The sequence below is a fragment of the Syngnathoides biaculeatus genome, chromosome 11 (assembly GCF_019802595.1).
Source record: "Syngnathoides biaculeatus isolate LvHL_M chromosome 11, ASM1980259v1, whole genome shotgun sequence".
Lineage (NCBI taxonomy): Eukaryota > Metazoa > Chordata > Actinopteri > Syngnathiformes > Syngnathidae > Syngnathoides > Syngnathoides biaculeatus.
The window spans coordinates 3,835,293-3,856,913 of NC_084650.1; the positions used below are offsets into that span (position 1 = coordinate 3,835,293).

The 21,621-nt window shown below is 42.3% G+C and overlaps 1 protein-coding gene and 1 long non-coding RNA gene across 3 annotated transcripts in view; one reads left to right on the plus strand and one right to left on the minus strand.

Annotated features, from left to right (window-relative positions):
- LOC133508646 (gamma-aminobutyric acid receptor subunit alpha-2-like) overlaps positions 1 to 21,621 on the plus strand; it is a 58,927-nt gene that overhangs the window by 22,188 nt on the left and 15,118 nt on the right. For both annotated transcript variants that reach the window (XM_061834892.1, XM_061834893.1), the window contains exons 4-5: positions 8,542 to 8,609; positions 9,764 to 9,984. In XM_061834892.1, coding sequence (XP_061690876.1) covers positions 8,542 to 8,609; positions 9,764 to 9,984 — 289 coding nt within the window. The remainder of the gene's footprint in view (positions 1 to 8,541; positions 8,610 to 9,763; positions 9,985 to 21,621) is intronic.
- LOC133508957 (uncharacterized) lies at positions 15,956 to 17,228 on the minus strand. The gene is made up of 3 exons (XR_009797196.1): positions 17,103 to 17,228; positions 16,771 to 16,901; positions 15,956 to 16,416 (listed from the first exon to the last, which is right to left on the minus strand). It is a non-coding gene; the product is annotated as an uncharacterized LOC133508957 (long non-coding RNA).

The following is a 21,621-nucleotide window of genomic DNA, read 5'->3' on the forward strand; positions in this document are numbered from 1 at the left end:
AGGAGTTGGTTGACATGATGATTAGGAGAAAGGTTGATATTCTGTGCATCCAAGAGAGCAGGTGGAAAGGTAGTAAGGCTAGAAGTTTGGGAGCAGGGTTTAAATTATTCTACCACGGAGTAGATGGGAAGAGAAATGGAGTAGGGGTTATTTTAAAGGAAGAGCTGACTAAGAATGTCTTGGAGGTGAAAAGAGTATCAGATCGAGTGATGAGACTAAAATTTGAAATTGAGGGTGTTATGTATAATGTGGTTAGCGGCTACGCACCACAGGTAGGATGTGACCTAGAGTTGAAAGAGAAATTCTGGAAGGAACTAGATGAAGTAGTTCTGAGCATCCCAGACAGCGAGAGAGTTGTGATTGGTGCAGATTGTAATGGACATATTGGTAAAGGAAACAGGGGCGATGAAGAAGTGATGGGTAAGTACGGCATCCAGGAAAGGAACTTTGAAGGGCAGATGGTGGTGGACTTTGCAAAAAGGATGGAGATGGCTGTAGTGAACACTTATTTCCAGAAGAGGGAGGAGCATATAGTGACCTACAAGAGCGGAGGTAGAACCACGCAGGTAGATTATATTTTGTGCAGACGATGTAATCTGAAGGAGGTTACTGACTGTAAAGTAGTGGTAGGGGAGAGTGTAGCTCGACAGCATAGGATGGTAGTATGTAGGATGATTCTGGTGGTGGGTAGGAAGATTAAGAAGACAAAGGTAGAGCAGAGAACCATGTGGTGGAAGCTGAGAAAGGAAGAATGTTGTGCGGCCTTCTGGAAAGAGGTGAGACAGGCTCTCGATGGACAACCGAAGCTCCCGGAAGACTGGACGACGACAGCCAAGGTGATCAGAGAGACAGGCAGGAGAGTACTTGGTGTGTCATCTGGTAGGAAAGGGGAGAAGGAGACTTGGTGGTGGAACCCCAAAATACAGGGAGTCATACAAGAAAAGAGATTAGCGAAGAAGAAGTGGGATACTGAGAGGACTGAGGAGAGGCGAAAGGAGTACATCGAGATGCGACGTAGGGCAAAGGTAGAGGTGGCAAAGGCTAAACAAGAGGCATATGAAGACATGTACACCAGGTTGGACACGAAAGAAGGAGAAAAGGATCTCTACAGGTTGGCCAGACAGAGGGATAGAGATGGGAAGGATGTGCAGCAGGTAAGGGTGATTAAGGATAGAGATGGAAATGTGTTGACTGGTGCCGGTAGTGTACTAAATAGATGGAAAGAATACTTTGAGAAGTTGATGAATGAAGAAAATGAGAGAGAAGGAAGAGTTGAAGAGGCAAGAGTGAAGGACCAGGAAGTGGAAATGATTACTAAGGGGGAAGTCAGAAAGGCACTACAAAGGATGAAAAATGGAAAGGCAGTTGGTCCTGATGACATACCGGTAGAGGTATGGAAGCAATTTGGAGAGATGGCTGTGGAGTTTTTGACCAACTTATTCAACAGAATACTAGCGGGCGAAAAGATGCCTGAAGAATGGAGGAAAAGTGTTCTAGTTCCCATTTTTAAGAACAAAGGGGATGTTCAGAGCTGTGGGAACTATAGAGGAATAAAGTTGATGAGCCACACAATGAAGTTATGGGAAAGAGTAGTGGAGGCTAGACTCAGGACAGAAGTAAGTATCTGCGAGCAACAGTATGGTTTCATGCCTAGAAAGAGTACCACAGATGCATTATTTGCCTTGAAGATGCTCGTGGAAAAGTACAGAGAAGGTCAGAAGGAGCTACATTGTGTCTTTGTGGATCTAGAGAAAGCCTATGACAGAGTACCAAGAGAGGAACTGTGGTACTGCATGCGTAAGTCTGGTGTGGCAGAGAAGTATGTTAAAATAGTACAGGACATGTATGATGGTAGCAGAACAATGGTGAGGTGTGCCTTAGGTGTGACAGAGGAATTTAAGGTGGAGGTGGGACTGCATCAGGGATCAGCTCTGAGCCCCTTCCTGTTTGCAGTGGTAATGGATAGGCTGACAGATGAGGTTAGACTAGAATCCCCTTGGACCATGATGTTCGCAGATGATATTGTCATATGCAGTGAAAGCAGGGAGCATGCAGAGGAACAATTGGAAAGATGTAGACATGCACTGGAAAGGAGAGGAATGAAAATTAGCCGAAGTAAAACAGAATATATGTGCGTGAATGAGAAAAGTAGAGGGGGAAGAGTGAGGCTACAGGGAGAAGAGATAGCGAGGGTGGACGACTTCAAATACTTGGGGTCAACAATACAGAGCAATGGAGAGTGTGGTCAGGAAGTGAAGAAACGGGTCCAAGCAGGTTGGAACAGCTGGCGAAAGGTGTCTGGTGTGTTATGTGACAGAAGAGTGTCTGCTAGGATGAAGGGCAAAGTTTACAAAACAGTGGTGAGGCCGGCCATGATGTACGGATTAGAGACGGTGGCACTGAAGAAACAACAGGAAGCTGAACTGGAGGTGGCAGAAATGAAGATGTTGAGGTTCTCGCTCGGAGTGACCAGGTTGGATAGGATTAGAAATGAGCTCATTCGAGGGACGGCCAAAGCTGGATGTTTTGGAGACAAGATTCGAGAGAGCAGACTTCGATGGTTTGGACATGTTCAGAGGCGAGAGAGTGAGTATATTGGTAGAAGGATGCTGAGGATGGAGCTGCCAGGCAAAAGAGCGAGAGGAAGACCAAAGAGAAGGTTTATGGATGTGGTGAGGGAAGACATGAGGGCAGTTGGGGTTAGAGAGGAAGATGCAGGAGATAGGCTAAGATGGCAAAAGATGACACGCTGTGGCGACCCCTAACGGGACAAGCCGAAAGGAAAAGAAGAAAAAGAAGAAGAAGAAGTGGCCCAAACATGTATTAGGTTTTGGGGGGGAATTATATTATTCCACAAGGCATGTTCATCACCATTTAAAAACTGCATTTTACTTATGTTTGTTTGATGAGCCTAAATATTAAAGGCCGTATTTTTTCATCATCATCAAAAGTACGATGGATTGGAGGGAGCTCAAGAAGAATGTGACGTGCTCGTTTTCTTGTCGCGTCGTCTCTTCTGCCAATGTGAACAAAAATGCCTATATGCACAGTGGTTGTCGCACACTGCGCCACGTAGTCAAACACCATAGACTGGACGATCGTGTAGTGTTGCCCATCCAGCTCTGCACATAAGAATTTCACAACAGGATACCCGGGGAGACTGTATAGGCCATTGATGCTGTGTGTTCACTATCTTGTACTTTATCACATTTCTTAAATCATAAAAAGATAGCTTAATAGCTAAGGAAGAAACGGGTTGCAAAAGGATGTTGGTGAGAAAAAAGTGAGGGTGCATATTTGAAATGATGTCCACTGACTCCTTTCATTTAAGCGTACCCAGTGTGTACATACTGATAGACCAACATAACATTATGCCATTTGGATTCAGACAAGGATATCTCTTAAACTGATATTTGAGTCAAGTGAGCAGGTGAACAAATACCTCTGGGAAGTAATATCGTCTCTATGATCCCTCAGCAAATGTGTAGTATGAAATAAAATCATCCATGCATTCCTGAGCTTTAGATGTGTTTCTGCAAAGAGGCCTGAGATCACATCATTCGAATTCTTCAAGCCTTTGACGTCACTAGTGAAGATCTCCCCTATCCGCTCCCGACCCAACACTGTCTCCAAAACAAACACTTTGGCTCTCACAAGTGTCTTCTACATGGAGGCAACCAATCAGGGGGAAGGGCTCGGTCTTAGCCAAATATGGACAAAGCGGATAAAAAACTGGGTCAAACAGAAGTAGGTGTCAGAGGGCCCTATTGTGGACGCTTTTGACACTTTTATACAAGGTCCATTTTTGAGAGTCTTTCTATTGAGTTTTAAATAGCCAAAATATGGGACCTTTAAAGTGGGGAAACCATGTTAAAAAAAAAATGAGAATTTGAGAAAGGGGCCACTATGTAAAAAAAAAAAAAATGAGAAATTGGGAAGGCTGTCAATGTTTTTTGACATCACTACTTCTGCTTTGATAATCACACCATGTTACTTGTAGTTTTAAAAAAAACAGCATAGTACAGTAAATGGGGGACCTGAAAACATTGTTTCATGATAACACCAGAGGTCAGAGTTTTTCCACTGTAGTGTGCATGTTGACGTCTGTGGCAGACTATAATTGGTTTCGTATTGTTTGCTTCAGTCTTAATTTGTGTCTAAGTCCCCACTTCTGCTCTGGGTCAGCAAAACTTTCGATTAATGTATATCTCTGAAAGATGATTCTGACTGATGATCCTGTGTTAAGGTGTGTGTTTTAAGTGTTTATTTTCCAGCCAGTCATAAAAATATTCAATATTTGTATGAACGTTAGAGACTTTGTGACCATGTGCTGTAACAACATAGGATTTAAATTACAATTGAATTCAAGGTTCTGAGCAACCCTTCCTTGAGTTGAAATCATGAGCTGTGTAAATAATGGAGAAATTGTAGATGTTCGCCTCTGCACTGCAAGACAAATAAAGCAAATCTGTAAGAATGATTTTCAGATCCTCTGATTCGTTCCACAAAAATTGGTTGTGGTTCCCTCGGTGAGCAGGAGTTAAATTGACATTTGGGAAGGTTCCCAGTGGGACACACAACGGCAGGACTAAAGCAGGTTTCATCCGACAAATTAAACATGGTTCAGAGAGCCCATCTCTAAAAAGGGACGCGGATTTTATGGAAGAATGTTTGGCTGCTCTTCCTGAATAAATGAACTTTAGGTATTGTACTCATATTCCTATGAATAACTACAGTCATCCTCGGGCGTTAAATGCACTCTGAGTAAAACATTTTACTCCAGGGACTCTGTACTGTCCCAGGTTTGCTCATAGAGGGTGCACTCTAGGTTTTGTCTCGTGAACATCCTGAACTGGTTCCAGCCAATCGCAGAGCATCATTCCTTTCAAATAAACAAATATGGTTTGCTGCGTACAGTAAATTAATTAAGTCTGGAGGAAGTTGTCACGACTCATCGGAACAAAGGTAGGACTCAAATGCAGGATTCGTCAGATGCAAGGTAGTTTGGGGAAAAATGTTTATTATTAAATGGTCGGGGATTGGGCAGGCAGTCAGGTGCAGCAGTGGTAGTTGGGACGTCAGGTGAAGAGAGCAGGTGAGCGGGCAGGCAGGAGTCGGTACACGGGAGCTCGATCAAGGCAGGCAGAAGTCTCAAAGGAGTCAGGCCTATGGGGTCGGTCGGAGAACAGGCGAAGGTCGGTACACACGGGTTGTCGATCAGGGATATGAGAGTGCTGGAACGGGACATGAACCTCAACGGTTATTTTCAAAGATGAATATTCTGCTGTTCATCCTGTGACCATTTTAAACATCCAATCGGTCCAAGGCTTGCAGCCTCTATATGACCATTGAAACAATTATTTCGTCTTCTCTTTGAAAAGGTAGTATGGTTAAGTACCAGCTGGGACATCTGCCTCATTTTTTTGTGGGGTCGTAGTGGTGGTGTTGGGGGGGCGGGGTTCAATGTGTGAACCTTGGTTTAGGACCTTCTTCTGTGTGGAGTTTCCGTCTACCTAGCTTGCGTGGGTCATCTCCGGGTACTCGCTCTTCCTCCAACATTCCAAAAAAAAATCATTTAATATGTGAATTTGAAACGCCAAATTTGTCCGTAGATGTGAATAGCTGTTTCGCTATATGTGCCCTCCGATTGACCGGTGACCCGCCAAGGGCTGATCTCAACTCATGGCCCAAGGCAGTTAGAAAATGAATGGATGTATCTTCTCATTCAGTAAGAGATACAAACCATCCAAAAAGCAATACAATTACGGGAAAACATGCTTTTAATATCAAGGATATATATTTGTAAAGTAAAACTAATGGAGGGCCCAAGTACAGTGTCTACATGAATAATTGCACCTTCCTTACATTATTATAACTTCCGTACCTGTTAGCCTCCAACTGCCCATTTCCTTTGACTCACATCAGACAGGATATGAGACAGCAAATCTGTAAAAGGCCTTCGTGGATCGATGGGGGCGACGGCCAGTCTTGTAATGCATCGGAGCACTTTAGTTTGGAATACTGAGCTCTTAAGATTGTACTAGGGTTCGAGTAAAAGAGAAAGCTTTTTAAATTGACAAGCATGAACGCTCGAGCTTCAGTAATTATTGAAAGAGACAGAGAGTGCGAAAAGGAAATGGACCCAGTGCAGTGCTAATGCGGTAGTTCATTATCCCTTGAATTGGACCCATGAGAAGTTGCTCGTCCTAGCCGACGCATCAGCGTGAACATTTACAACACATTTTGCTTGCTTAAAATCACTCATGTGGTTCCTAAACATTTTGTCCCGCCCCTTGCCCCTTGCTTGTTACTGAGGTCAAATAAAGGAGAACCGAAATTGCATGCAATATACAGTATTGACGAAGGAGTGGCCCATCTTATGATGAGTCTTCTGAGTTTTGAGCCGTTGCTTGTTCGATTCTTGTGCCACACCCAATAATCAATGGCAACCAAGCTTTGGATACACCCCAGCCTAAGCGAAGTGAAAAAATAAGAGCATGCCACTGTCGCCCGAACACCCAAATATGAAAAATAAGAATGCTCACATTCGTCAACCAGACTGATGTCACTGACTAGTCGACGCCCCTTTAAGGCACCTAATACATCAGTGATAAAAGTCCTCCGGATTTTCCCGGAATTCCAGATTTTTAAATTTTCATGAAAATAGCTCTGGAAAATTGAGGAAAAATTGCCTAAAATTAATCCGGATATTAGTTCACATTGGACGAACATGCATTTGAGTTCATTGTTTTGCTTTCACGAGCGTAGCCATGTTGAGGCACTAACACTAGTAAGAGTAACGCCCCTCCCCTCGCATTCTCTCAAGACGTCGCTTATTTTGTGTGGTCTTGACATTAATTTACGTGTTTATTTCATAAACGTTAACCAAACAAGCCTGCTCCAACCGGTATTCATCCAGAAACAGGAAATGCAAGTTAACTGTATTGAGCATGTACGGAGCATGTACGAAAGCGCATGTTTAGAACTGCTTCACGTAATGCCAGCCCATTTGCGTCGAAAGTCATCAACATCATGAGCCATGTCAAAGGAAATCCAGTGACACCAGGGGTGCTCATTGCATCGTTCGCGAGGCAGCGTGACGGCGTAAAAAAACAAAAACAAAACAAAACAGACTATCATCCACCTCGTCGCTTGATGCAGGTGTGGCCAATACCTCGAGCGTATGCACATAAAGGTGCGTTCTAGCAAGCCGGCCTCCTATTTACGGCAGTCTTGACCACACCTGTACATTTTCAAATGTTAGTGACTGTGTATGTGTATAAGATAGTGAGCAATCTGGTCCAGTGTATCAATACAACCCGACGTAAGAAGTTTGAGACTTAAACGTTAATAGTAATTACTACAGATCAACTTCTTTAACATGTTTTGCTGTACGCTGTAGAAATTCTAGGATATATTTTTGTGTATACTGTATATCTATACTATAATATGTATAATGTGGGGAAAAGGACAATTTTAGATGCCTTTTTACTGAATAGTTCACTTAATTCATTTGTCTTGAGATAAGGTGGCATATTTTAATGACAAAATGATTTTGTGCCAATCCAGTGATAGGTGTATGGGGGGCAAAAATATCTGGGCTTGGCCCCTGGGGAACTTCTGCCTAATTTCTTTTTTTTTTTTTTTTTAGTCAGGACTTAGAAATTTTACTTTCAAATTTTGTCTGAATTTTGTTCACAGATATCGCCAGAATGCACCACAGCCATCCATTTTTTCAAAAATTTCCCAGGCGGAGCATGCCCCCGGAACTTCCTAGTACTCACATTTGTATTTTCAGGAATTTTCACAAAACTCCAATTTCATCTCTAATACATCAATTTAGAATTTTCACTTTCACCCTTTATATGATGACAGTCATATAATTTGACTGAATTTATTACACTACAGTGAGCCAGTTGATTTTACCCATGTTCCTCCAGACTCTCCCTGCTCTTTCTTTATCATGTGGGGCAGCACATACCTTTGTCATGTTAGTATGGAAACACAATAGCGGTTGGAAAAAATTGTGATCCAGCCAGGAAAAAAATCTGAGCAATTCTTTTCAAAGTTAGCTGCAATTTTATTTCAGATTAGTTGATTTAGTGCTGTGTGCGTGGTTTATGTTGCGGATTGGAAGAGAAATTGGATGAAAAAAAAAATCCCAATTGACTGTAATGGAGATATTTGGTGCGCTTCCAATTGATATAAAATGAAAAAAATAAGCATTTAAAAGAATCATTAATACTGAATTCACTTGTCGCTTTGGTAAATAAGCAACAGCGTTTATTTTTTTACGGCAATTAAAGGCTTTAAGCACTGTTTTGAACTGAGCGCTGTAACACAGTGGAAAATGAACCCATGCATGCTCCCTGCACAGAAGTCTAGCGACTAAACCATTAAACGTTCAGTGCGTTGCTAGTTAATTTAGTTTTACATGATAAGAAAACACACACAAAAGACCCGAATGGTTTAGTGTTTACACATCTCCAATTTAAGTTTTTTGCTGTTCAATTGAACACGTAAGTATTCTGTGCCTTTCAGACCGAGTAACTGAGGTGAAGACAGACATCTTCGTCACTAGTTTTGGACCTGTTTCAGATACAGATATGGTGAGAACAGATATATTTTTAATTATTGTTCTTGAATGTTCTAAATCTATTACTGCTACAGTACTGCCATTGCTTGCCTCCTTTACTGCATCATTACATTGCCACAGAACCCAAAGATGAATGTTCCTCAGTTAAGCTCGATGTCGATTCATGTGATGATAATCTTATGAATTATTGAAACTCCTCTTGTTATTCCTGTCAGTCCTTTGTTTATCCTGGGCTTTCCCTGCTTATCATTCTGAGACATGCGCTCCACTTCACCTCATATCATAAATGTCCCTATCTTTGTTGAAGACCCATTTTCCAAGTGATTGATCTGTTGATTGAACAGCCACAACGCGTCTGTTCATTTCTCTCCTCCGTGAATCGTATGCAAATTAGAACTGTGTCACACAATCAGCCACAGTCGTGACGAGCAGGTCTCAAAAGTATATTTTCCATAATGTCACTCTCACTTGGATAAGAGCCACAGTGAAGAAAACTTGGCACGGAATTATAAATGTTAACGCAATATGCCATAGTTGTGTACACAGAAATGTTAATGTGGTTCCCTACTGTAGATGTGTGGATGACGAGAGGTTGTTTCATTTTAAGGAACAGTTTTGTTTACGGCTTGACAGTCGTTTATCTTCTGTCGCTGGCCCTCGTAGCAATTGCAATCTCTTAATACACCATTTTATCACCTATATTGACACACGAGGCACATTTCGGGCTCATGTGCCTCTTTGAGTTGGGGGAAAAAAAGGGGAAAACTAGCCAAGGGTTTATCTTTACCTTCACTGGCTACGTGGAAATGAGGCAAACACACACATAATCACACATTTTACGGTGCAAGGCTTTCTGCACCATTTTATGTGGTTTCTTTTGGCAACAGAGGATTATGGGTCAGGGGGTTCTCTCTGCCTCAGAGCCATTTTAGGAAAAACACCAGTGCAAAGAGCTCTGAGCCAGAAGGAGAACACAGGCTTCACCTTTGAAACCAATACTGTGCTGTCATATCCGAAAAGTCACCTAGTGCTCAGGTGAAGTAAGATTAGAAATGTCTGTGGAGAGTACAGACAATGTGTTTTAGTTGAGCTTTTACAACCGAGAACGCTACTCTGTTTCATTCTCAACAGCAAATGCTGGACTGATGAAAGCTCCTCTTCCCTCAGGAATACACCCTTGATGTTTTCTTCAGGCAGGCCTGGAAGGATGAGAGATTAAAATTTCACGGACCAATGAAGATTTTACCTCTCAACAATCTGATGGCCAGTAAAATCTGGACCCCGGACACTTTCTTCCATAATGGGAAAAAGTCTGTGGCTCATAACATGACCATGCCTAATAAATTACTGAGGATTAAAGATGATGGGACGTTGCTGTACACGATGAGGTAATTTATGTCAGATAGATTGCAAAGCAATGTGCTGTGATCAATCATCTCGAGAAAGATTTACTCTTGTTCAGATAGTTACATTTTGTAATCAATAAGTGTAAAAGCCATCATTTCTGCAGGCATTTACTGAGTTTGAATAAAAATCAATTACATGGATGTTACAAAAAGGAGACGGCAAGCAAAACAGTTGGAAACAAGGTGTACATGTTTGTTCATGGGGGTGTGCATGTGCGGAAGATTGCTGAATACATGTGTGGTCATCTTTTCTTTAACAGGCAGCAGTTCCAACAGTTCTGATGATTAGACGTTTTTGTTCTTGCTATCTCCTGCTGTGAGGCTGCCACGTTATCTAGAGCAGAGCAAATCATTTCTTTATTGGAAGTAGATGTATGATAATTATGATCACAATTATTCCTACATATCCCCCCTGTTTATCCTACATTTGCTACCACGTTTTCTAGAGCAGAGCAAAGCCTTCTTCGTTGCAGGCAGAGCAGTAACTGAAATAGAGCAGAGCAACATATTTCTTCATTGCAGGCAGGAACAGTTACTGAATTAGAGCAGAGCAAAGCATTTCTTTATTGCAGTCAGAAGCAGTTACTTAATTCTATTTACATTTATTTCTACATTATCCTCCTGTTTATCCTACATTTGCTCAAATCCTCTAATAGATCACCCTTTCGGCTTTATTCGACATAGTTACACTCTGAGGAAAATATAGCACTAATTACTTGTAATCTTCTGGATCAGAGAACAGGTCTGGAAGAGAAGTCATAACATCATCATCGTGGTCAACAATATCACTGTCATTACCCTGTTGTGCCAATAGTTGAAATATTTCTGCCAATTTTGAATTTGTCAGGGCAAGAGCAGTGGTTATAAGTTGGTTAAGTGATGCCTTTATGCAAGGAATACAACAACATCCACACAAAGCAAGAATAGCTGCAAACAGCTACAGAAACTGGGACAGAGAACACCAAGTTTTTAGATTTGCTTTTGCAAGCTTTTTTTTTTCCCCCCACCACTCAGACCAGGCTGATGTGTTTAGACCAGAGTGCTCCTTCATCTTGTGGTTCAGGGTACGGAGGCCTTGAATGGCCTTTGTGAGTGACCCATCAGGTGCTGTGAAATTTGGAATAAACAACACTGGTCACCGAACATTGAGCAGTCTCCAGCCTTCTCGGCCAGGAGCATGTCGACCGCTATGCGGTCCTGGAACGTCATGAGTGAGATTGCAGCTGGTTGTTCCCTTATGGCAATAAAGCCTGCTTCTGTATAATTACACAGTTTCTGTACATTGTAATGTATGTAGTTGATTCTGTCAACACTTTTTTTTTAAATTAGGCATAACAAGATGGGTTCCCATCCTGCAGCAATCTTGCTAACCAACTTATACTCATCTGGTACGCCATCGGGATGCCATTTGCATCAATGTATGTTGGATCTCCATCTTTCCAAGAGGACCTTTGCCTTCGGGAGAACCCAAGGGGAGGTCCAAAGATGGATCCAGCCAATTGTATATCCTCTGCTTTGGATAGAAACACAGTCACAGATAAGAGCAGTGATACCAGTGCACACGTTCCTTCTGCATTTATCAGTGTGTCATACAACTTTTGATCAACACAGCACCACCACACATCGCTGCATGGGAGCAGTGGGGCAGTTTGCAGATGGATATCATGACACCATCTTTTGTTGAGACTTCCCACCTTAAAATCTCTCCCTGTAAAGCTAACACAGAATTAATTAGACAATGCAACATTAGTAGAAATTTTTTAAAAGTTTATCATTTACTGCCTTAGTTGTTGGATAAACACTTTTCCATTTCTGACAAGTGGTGTTAGGAGTTGTTTTAGTCATTACCTCCAGGGTACACTGTGTTGGGATTTCTGCTGGAGTGACACGCATTAATGGCCAAAGCCTAGGGAGACAAGTGTGCATGAGCCCATTTGACTCGAGGAGAGGAACACCCTGAACTGGTCGCGAACCAATCGCAGGGCACATAAACAACCATTTGCAGTCACATTCTCACCTATTTAGAGTCTTCAATAAACCTATCATGCATGTTTTTGGAATGCGGCAGCAAACTGGGGTACCCAGAGAAAACCCACGCAGCCATGGGAATCTTCCTGTTTTCCTTTGGGCTTGTGCCGATTGGTTACACAGCGTGTTGTGTTTTTCCATCTAAGCCTATGTCATGCATCTTCCTCTCTAACACCCACAGTCTTCATGTCCTCCCTCACCACATCCATAAACCTTCTCTTTCGTCTTCCTCTTGCTCTTTTGCCTGGCAGCTCCATCCTCAGCACCCTTCCACCAATATAATCACTCTCTCCCCTCTGAACATGTCCAAACCATCGAAGTCTGCTCTCTCGAATCCTGTCTCCAAAACATACAAATTTGGCTGTCCCTCTAATGAGCTCATTTCTAATCCTATCCAACCTGTTAACTCCGAGCGAGAACCTCAACATCTTAATTTCTGCTACCTCCAGTTGTGCTTCCTGTTGTTTCTTCAGTGCCACCGTCTCTAATCCGTACATCCTGGCCGGCCTCACCACTGTTTTGTTAACTTTGCCCTTCATCCTAGCAGAGACTATTCTGTCACATAACACACCAGACACCTTCCACCAGCTGTTCCAACCTGCTTGGACCCATTTCTTCACTTGCCACACTCACCGTTGCTCTGGATTGTTGACCCTAAATCTTTGAAGTCCTCCACCCTCGCTATCTCTTCTCCCTGTAACCTCACTCTTCCCCCTCCACCTTTCACATTCACACACATATATTCTGTTTTCCTTCGGCTAATTTTCATTCCTCTCCTTTCCAGTACATGTCTCCATCTTTCTAATTGTTCCTCTGCATGCTCCCTGCTTTCACTGCATATCACAATATCATCTGCGAACATCATGGTCCAAGGGGATTCCAGTCTAACCTCATCTGTCAGCCTATCCATTATCACTGCAAACAGGAAGGGGCTCAGAGCTGATCCCTGATGCAGTCCCACCTCCACCTTAAATTCTTTTGTCACACCTAAGGCACACCTCACCATTGTTCTCCTGCCATCATACATGTCCTGTACTATTTTAACATACTTCTCTGCCACACCAGACTTACGCATGCAGTACCACAGTTCCTCTCTTGGTACTCTGTCATAGGCTTTCTCTTGGTCCACAAAGACACAATGTAGCTCCTTCTGACCTTCTCTGTACTTTTCCACGAGGATCCTCAAGGCAAATAATGCAACTGTGGTACTCTTTCTAGGCATGAAACCATACTGTTGCACGCAGATACTTACTTCTGTCCTGAGTCTAGCCTCCACTACTCTTTCACATAACTTCACTGTGTGGCTCATCAACTTTATTCCTCTATAGTTCCCACAGCTCTGAACATCGCCTTTGTTCTTAAAAATGGGAACTCGAACACTTTTCCTCCATTCTTCAGGCATCTTTTCACCTGCTAGTATTCTGTTGAATAGGTTTGTCAAAAACTCCACAGCCATCTCTCCAAATTGCTTCCATACCTCTACCGGTATGTCATCAGGACCAACTGCCTTTCCATTTTTCATCCTTTGTAGTAGTGCCATTCTGACTTCCCCCTTACTAATCATTGCCACTTCCTGGTCCTTCACACTTGCCTCATCAACTCTTCCTTCTCTCTCATTTTCTTCATTCATCAACTTCTCAAAGTATTCTTTCCATATATTTAGCACACTACTGGCACCAGTCAACATATTTCCATTGCTATCCTTAAATCACCTTTACTTGCGGCACATCCTTCCTGTCTCTGTCCCTCTGTCTGGCCAACCTGTAGAGATCCTTTTCTCGTTCTTTCGTGTCCAACCTGGTGTACATGTCTACATATACCTCTTGTTTAGCGTTTGCCACCTCTACCTTTGCCCTACGTCGCATCTCGATGTATTCCTTTCGCCTCTCCTCAGTCCTCTCAGTGTCCCACTTGTTCCTCGCTAATCTCTTTTCTTGTATGACTCCCTGTATTTTGGGGTTCCACCACCAAGTCTCCTTCTCCCCTTTCCTACCAAAAGATACACCAAGTACTCTCCTGCCTGTCTCTCTGATTACCTTGGCTGTCGTAGTCCAGTCTTCTGGGAGCTTCTGCTGTCCATCAAGAGCCTGTCTCACCTCTTTCCGAAAGGCCGCACAACATTCTTTCTTTCTCAGCTTCCACCACGTGGTTCTCTGCTATACCTTTGTCTTCTTAATCTTCCTACCCACCACCAGAGTCATCCTACACACCACCATCCTATGCTGTCGAGTTACACTCTCCCCTACCACTACTTTACAGTCAGTAATCTCCTTGAGATTACATCGTCTGCACAAAATATAATCCACCTGCGTGCTTCTACCTCCGCTCTTGTAGGTCACTATATGTTCCTCCCCCTTCTGGAAATAAGTGTTCACTACAGCCATCTCCATCCTTTTTGCAAAGTCCACCGCAGTCTGTCCCTCAAAGTTCCTTTCCTGTATGCCCTTCTTACCCATCACTTCTTCATCGCTCCTGTTTCCTTTACTAATATGTCCACTACAATCTGCAACAATCACAACTCTCTCGCTGTCTGGGATCCTCAGAACTACTTCATCTATTTCCTTCCAGAATTTCTCTTTCAACTCTAGGTCACATCCTACCTGTGGGGCATAGCCGCTAACCACATTATACATAACACCCTCAATTTCAAATTTTAGTCTCATCACTCGATTTGATACTCTTTTCACTTCCAAGACATTCTTAGCCAGCTTTTCCTTTAAAATAACCCCTACTCCATTTCTCTTCCCATCTACTCCGTGGTAGAATAATTTAAACCCTGCTCCTAAAATTTGAGCCTTACTACCTTTCCACCTGCTCTCTTGGATGCACAAAATATCAACCTTTCTCCTAATCATCATGTCAACCAACTCCTGAGCTTTTCCTGTTATAGTCCCAACGTTCAAAGTCCCTACACTCAGTTGTAGGCTCTGTGCATTCCTCTTTTTGTTCTGACGATGGATCCGGTTTCCTCCTTTTCTTTGTCTTCAACCCACAGTAGCTGAATTTCCACCGACGCCCTGCAGGTTAGCAATGCCGCAGGCGACGACCGATCCGGTATGGGATTCTTTAGATGAATGCTCATATTTGTTTGGCACAGTTTTTACGCTGGATGCCCTTCCTGACGCAACCCTCTGCATTTATCCGGGCTTGGGACCGGCCTACAGATTGCACTGGTTTGTGCCCCCATCGGGCTGCATTTATAGGATGAGTAGACAAATGGTAGTAATAAAGTTATTAAAGCACAGTAACCGGTTACTTTTTTTTCTGATGGTGTCGTGCAGGGGTGTCAAACTCATTTCTCTTGCGGGCCACGGTTTAGTTCGGGTTTCCCTTAGAGGGACATTTTGAGTGAAGACAGCGTGGGATCGATTCCCGCTCAGGGATGGTGTTGACATCTGCACTGCGACTGGCTGGCGACCAGTTCGGGGTGTAGTCTGCCGCTGCCTGAAGTTAGCTGGGATTGGCTTCAGCTCTCTCTCCAAATAAATGCAGAAGGGTTGAATCAGGAAAGGCATCCGGTGTAAATAAAATAAAAAAAGACAGTTACTGCCGCACCACTGTAACTATAGCACAAAAATGGTTTTATACATCAATGCTGATAAATTTCCCAATTTGTTTTCTGTCCTATCAAATTGATGCATGTGAAATTTTCTAGTGACACGTCATTAGAAAATAATGTTTTTTGTTTTTCAAAAGAAGTTAATGGATACACAGAGTCCCCCAACTTTTTATTTTTATTTTTGCATTCGTTATCAATTATTAGCACTGGTATTATCTCTGGATCTGTGCAAACAACACAATCTTTTGGACAAGTTTTTTTGGATGTAGTTATCCAATTTGTCTTGTTTTTTTTTTACATTTTATTTATTAATGTATTTATTTTTGGGTGGGACCTTGAGGTACCACTCGAACAGAAAAATGAAAATAATGGGTAGCGTTTTCATCCAACACCCAACAGCAAAATTTAACTGTTTAGTCACCATTATGACAGCAGTCTCTGTCATGGACGAGGCTCGAGGGCGGACCCAAATGCACGACTCCAGAGGCAAGCAGGTAGTGTACAGAAAGCCTTTATTCGTTCCGTGGTCAATGATCAGCGAGTCAGTCAGGAAAAGTAGCAGTATCAGAAGAGGCAGGCTTATTAGGATGGTCAGGGAACAGGCGAGGGTCGGTACGCGGTAGGTCAGGTATACGGGAGTGTGGGAAAGAGGCATGAGAATCGGCGATCTGGCGGAGGACTCGTCCCCTGTGTCCTATAAGTACCGGGTGTAATCAGCCGAAACAGGGGGCAGGTGTGTTCCGACTAATTGGCTGGCCACGCCCAGCCTGGGCAGGATGCCAGGAGCATGACAGTCTCACTCCCATGTGTAACCGGACTACAGCGACCTTTGCAGTGGGAATGAGAACAGCTATCTTACAAGTGGCCAATAAAAAAAATATAGTTTTGTTTGTGTTAACAATGGTTTCAAAAGCAATAACTTTCTTACAATCAACAAATGAACTCAAGTACCCCTTTTTGGAATTTTTTAAGCTGTTTGGGGTTAATAACTCTTGAAAGGGACCCACTTGTGTGAGGTTTTTTTTTTTTTCCTTCATCATTCGTCGATCTCTCATTGTGTGGAAAATATTGGTAATTTGTATGGTCTCCCAAACAGTCTTTTGAATGGAATGAGACCCTTACGTGCTTGTAATGTATGTATAGTTAGACTAAATCTATCATTGTGTCCAAATTGCCCCTACCTGTGATTGTGAGTGCGGCTGCTTGTCTCCATGTGCCCTGCGATTGACTGGCAACCAGGTCAGGGTGTACCTTGCCTCCTGCCCGTTGACAGCTGGTATAGGCTGCAGCACTCCCCGCGACCGCTAAGCAGCTAAGAAAATGGATGGAGGGATGGATGGATGTTTATCTTGAGAAAACTGACCACGTTTTGGATGATCATTCCCTTGTGGATTATGTCGTGCATAGGTCAAACAAGCCCTCCAAAATTTTTTTGCATACAAGTTAAATCCATGGATCATGTAATGCCTTTGTACCAGGGTTACCATTCCCCCTGTTGAGACCTGAGACTTACCTTGGCTCAAGACTGCCGCCCACTTAAAAAATGTTTTTGTGCTGACATAATTCCCATTTTGTAATGTAGCACCTTTTTTTTTTCCACATTTTTAGTTCTGCTGGTAAGCTTTGTTGTTGCATTTTGTTTAATACATCATCTGAAAGTATGTCTTTGTTGCATGGTCAGCAAATCCCATAAAGGTTTTGGCTGGTACTTCTTTTGCATTTTATCTGTAAATCCATTTCCTAATGATACTTTGTCTGTATTTGATGTGTGTACTGTACATTTACATATGGCTATTTCTTTTGGTAATTGAACTGCTATGAGCAAATTTTGTAGTAGCTCTGCATGTGTCACTGTGTTCCCTGTAGTTGTCACTATTCCTCTATTTTTCCAGTATTGTCTGTGTAGATTGTGATACCACCGTGAATACAGCAGCATCTGGTCTCAGATTGTTTAAGACTGTCCAATAAGATATTGTCTGTACAGTTCAGTCGTCCCAATCCAAATCTGGTTCTTTTTCTGTCCAATCAGGAACATTTCGTACTACAAATACAAATTGTCCCAAACTCTTCCACTCCTGTTAAGTTTGTGATGACGTGTGTAGTGGTGTCCATTCCTTGTGTAATGCATTTAGTTTGTCAGTCAGTCTTGTTCCTGCCACCACAACTGATGTAACATCTCAGTACAGATTATCAATCATGATTTTGTCTGGTGTGGGCTGTTATAAGTTTACAGTATCTTATGTTACATAGTCACATGCAATGAGTCACTTCTTACGTCATTTTGTGGTAGTTCAATCATTTCTCAAGCTGTTTGCAGCAAGAAAGCTCCTGTTCTTGTGGGAGATTTGTTTGGAATATCTAAGGTGTAATATTAGAGTGCTGGATTCCTATTTTGTAAGATATTTAACTCTCCTCCCACTAAGTCCTTTTTTAATTTTTACTTCTATATTTCCTGTGAGAGAGGGAATTAAGCCCAGTCCTGGTTTCAGCAAGCCATCTCTTCCCAACAAACGTATGGGGCATATTAAAAAGTTGCACTTTGGGAGCATTAGTTGCGACATTTTTGATGGGGAGATGGCTGCTCTCTTCCTCATCTGCGGCCACAATTATTAAATGTTTTGCATAAAGCTCCATACATTTCTCCTTCCTCTGCCAGAAAGGTGTCAACTTTCTTTTTCTTATTTTGTAGCACTCTTTCTGCATGTAGTGCTTGGTTAACGTATTGTTACAGGCTACCAGTCGGTTTGTCAACCGTTAATGTTTTTCAATCCATTGTTTTGTAGGATTATTTGAATTCACATGAAGAGCATTTTTTAATTCCTCTTGATACACACTCCCTAGAGTGTGATCTTCAGGAATGCCACTGTTTGCCTTCAAACATGTAGTCATTCCAAGTCTATATTCTTCAAATGGTTCATTGTTGTTTTATTTTGCTCTTCCAATGGCAGAAAATTTTGCTTTTTTTCTAAATCTAGCAGAAGTGCGCGATATTAACCCTTGAACTCCCTGCTGCTGTGAGAAAGTACTTTGCTGTCATCCAAATTTGTTGTACTTCCACACCATTTAAGTCAGGGGTGTCAAACTCCCTTTGGTCTGCGGGCCGAATACAGCTTAATTTGAGATCAAGCGGGCCGGACCAGTAAACTCATTGCAAAATTACATAGAACTAACAATAAGCCCACTTTTTTCCTTTGTATTAGTCACTAATACTAATAATTAGTGCAAGGAATGAGTAAATTATCAAAATGTTTATTAACAGAATTTTCCTTTTACATTATGAACAATATATTATGAACAAGAGAATAACATAAGAACATAAATAAAGTATATGCAATTTTAACAACACTTTTACACAGTTAAACATATATTATGTGTGTTGTACATAAAACTGATCACAGAAATAGTAACAGTGTTCCAAAAACATTTAGTACCAGCCTTGTGGAACTTAAAAACACTGTTTTTCAACATCTGGAAAGCAATTTGAACAAATGAACAACTTTCACAGCAATTATTCGTCTAGCTTGGAATTTGCCCTTGAAACTTGACATCGTTTATCCTGCACAAGTGCATCAATATGAGGCATTATGTCCTGAGAAGCAGCCAATTTCAGAATCTCATTCAAATGCTTATGTGTGAGCTTTGAGCGCAGCTTTGTTTTATTAATGTTCATTAGTGAGAAAACTTTCTCACAAAGGTAAGTTGTCCCAAACATGGACAATGTTTTAGCAGCTAGTGCTGTCAATGCGGGATAGCCTGGTAGGTGGTACTTGTAAAATGTGTCCAAGCTTACAGAAGCAAATCTGTCCTTCAGTTCTACATCACACTGCAAATCAATGATTTCAAGTTGCATTGCAACGGGCAAATCAGAAGCTTTGACTGTGAATGGTGAGCGAAAAACTGCAAAATCTGTTTCGAGTTCGCTAAAAACCTGAAACCTTTTCTCAAACTCCATCAACAGCCCTGAAATGTTCTCTTTGTACCGTTTCACGTCAGAATTAACGCTTGCTGCGCACATATCTTTTAAACAGGGAAAATGAGCAGGGTCACCGCTTGCCACCTGCGTCTCCCATAACCCGAGCTTTAACTTGAATGCACGTATGCTGTCATAATACTGTTTTACGATTTTTTTTTGCGTCCCTGCAACATTTTGTTAAGAATATTCAAGTGCTCAGTGATGTCAACCATAAACGCAAGGTCCTGCAGCCACAGATGGCACTGTAATTCCTCAACAGGTTTACCTTTTTTCTCCATGAATTGTCCGATTTCATCACGTAAATCAAAGAAGCGCTTTAGCACAGCACCTCTGCTTAACCATCGTACGTTCGTGTGATAAGGCACACCATGGATAATGTTACAGTCACTGAGAAAGCTGTCAAATTGACGATGATTGAGACCTCTGGCTCGGATGAAATTAACAGTTCGGACAACCACCTCCATGGCGTGATCCATTCTTAGCGATTTGCTGCATAATGCCTACTGATGCAAAATGCAATGAAATGTCCAAAAATTACCTCCCCCATTTGCGGCTTGTACTTTATCTCTGAACTTTGTCACAACACCTGCCTTTTTACCGATCATTGACGGCGCACCATCAGTAGCCAGGCTTACGGCGTGTGACCAGTCCGCTCCGACTCTGTCCAGTGCTCCAACGACTGAGCTGAAAATGTCCTCAGCTGTTGTATGTCGACACCAGCTCGAGAAACTCCTCTGTGACATTCAAAGTCTTGTCAACGCCACGAATGAATATGGCCAGTTGAGCGACGTCCGTGATATCAGTACTCTCATCAATCGCAACAAAAAATGCCACAAATGACCCCACTTTGCGTTTTAGTTGGTGGTCCAAATCTGCAGAGAGTTCCGAAATCCTGTCTGCTACGTTATTTCTTGTCAAGCTTATATTGGCGAAAGGATGTCGCTTCTCAGGACACACAATTTCAGCAGCCGTCAGCAAGCAGTTTTTGATGAACTCTCCATCACTGTACGGCTTTGATGCCATTACTATTTGGCTCGCAATTAGGTAGCTGGCTTTCACCGCAGCATCACTGGCTTCTCGGCTCCGGGTGAAAACAGATTGCTGTTTCTTCAGACGCGCCATCATTTCATTTACCTTCTGTTTTCTCAATTCTCCATGCAAACTGTTGTATTTTTCACCATGCTGAGTTTCGTAATGGTGCCGAATATTGTATTCTTTAAGCACCGAAACTTGTTGCTGGCACACCAGGCACACGGGTTTCGCATTCACCTCCGTGAACATATAAGAACATGTCCATTTTTCTTGAAAAGTCCGACACTCTGTGTCTACTTTTCTCCTTTTTGACAAAGACATTTTGCTGATGAGGGTGCGAGGCAAACGGAAAAGTAGATAATGCAATTGTCGCCAATAGACGCTGTACAGACGTTCAATTTTACCAGGTCAAGGTGGTCCTAGTTCCGCCGCAGTGTTGCTTTCATGTTGTCTGCACGTACTAAAACACTGCGCCCCCTAGCGGATAATACAAGAACTACAAATTTTAAAGAAAATTCATATTTTTTTTTATACAATGCAGCTTTCTTCCCCGGGCCATACCAAACCACCAGACGGGCCGGATCCGGCCCGCGGGCCGTATGTTTGACACCCCTGATTTAAGTGGTAAGATTTTCTCAAGTCTTCCGTTCCCTGGACGAATTATGTTCCGTCTACTTTATAAGATGTGATCTTTTATGGCCGTTTTCACATCATCTTGAGTCCAGTTGTTTTTTGTTTTATTTTTATTTTTTATGTATGTTTCTATTATTTTATCCTGCATAACTACATATATTATTTGTGAGTATGTTGAGCTGGCCAGCAGTCATATTGTGTTATCCACACATTTAGATTTTTAGTAGGACATTGGTTTTCTACAAACTTCTAGTCCTTACACATACATTTTTTTTCAGATGTTCTGTTTCAACTATTTTGCTATTTATCAACTATTTTTTCATTTGTTTTTCCCTTTTGGAGTCAGTGGTTCACCTAGGGTGACTATACTGACTTCCCCCTGAACAGAGTGACA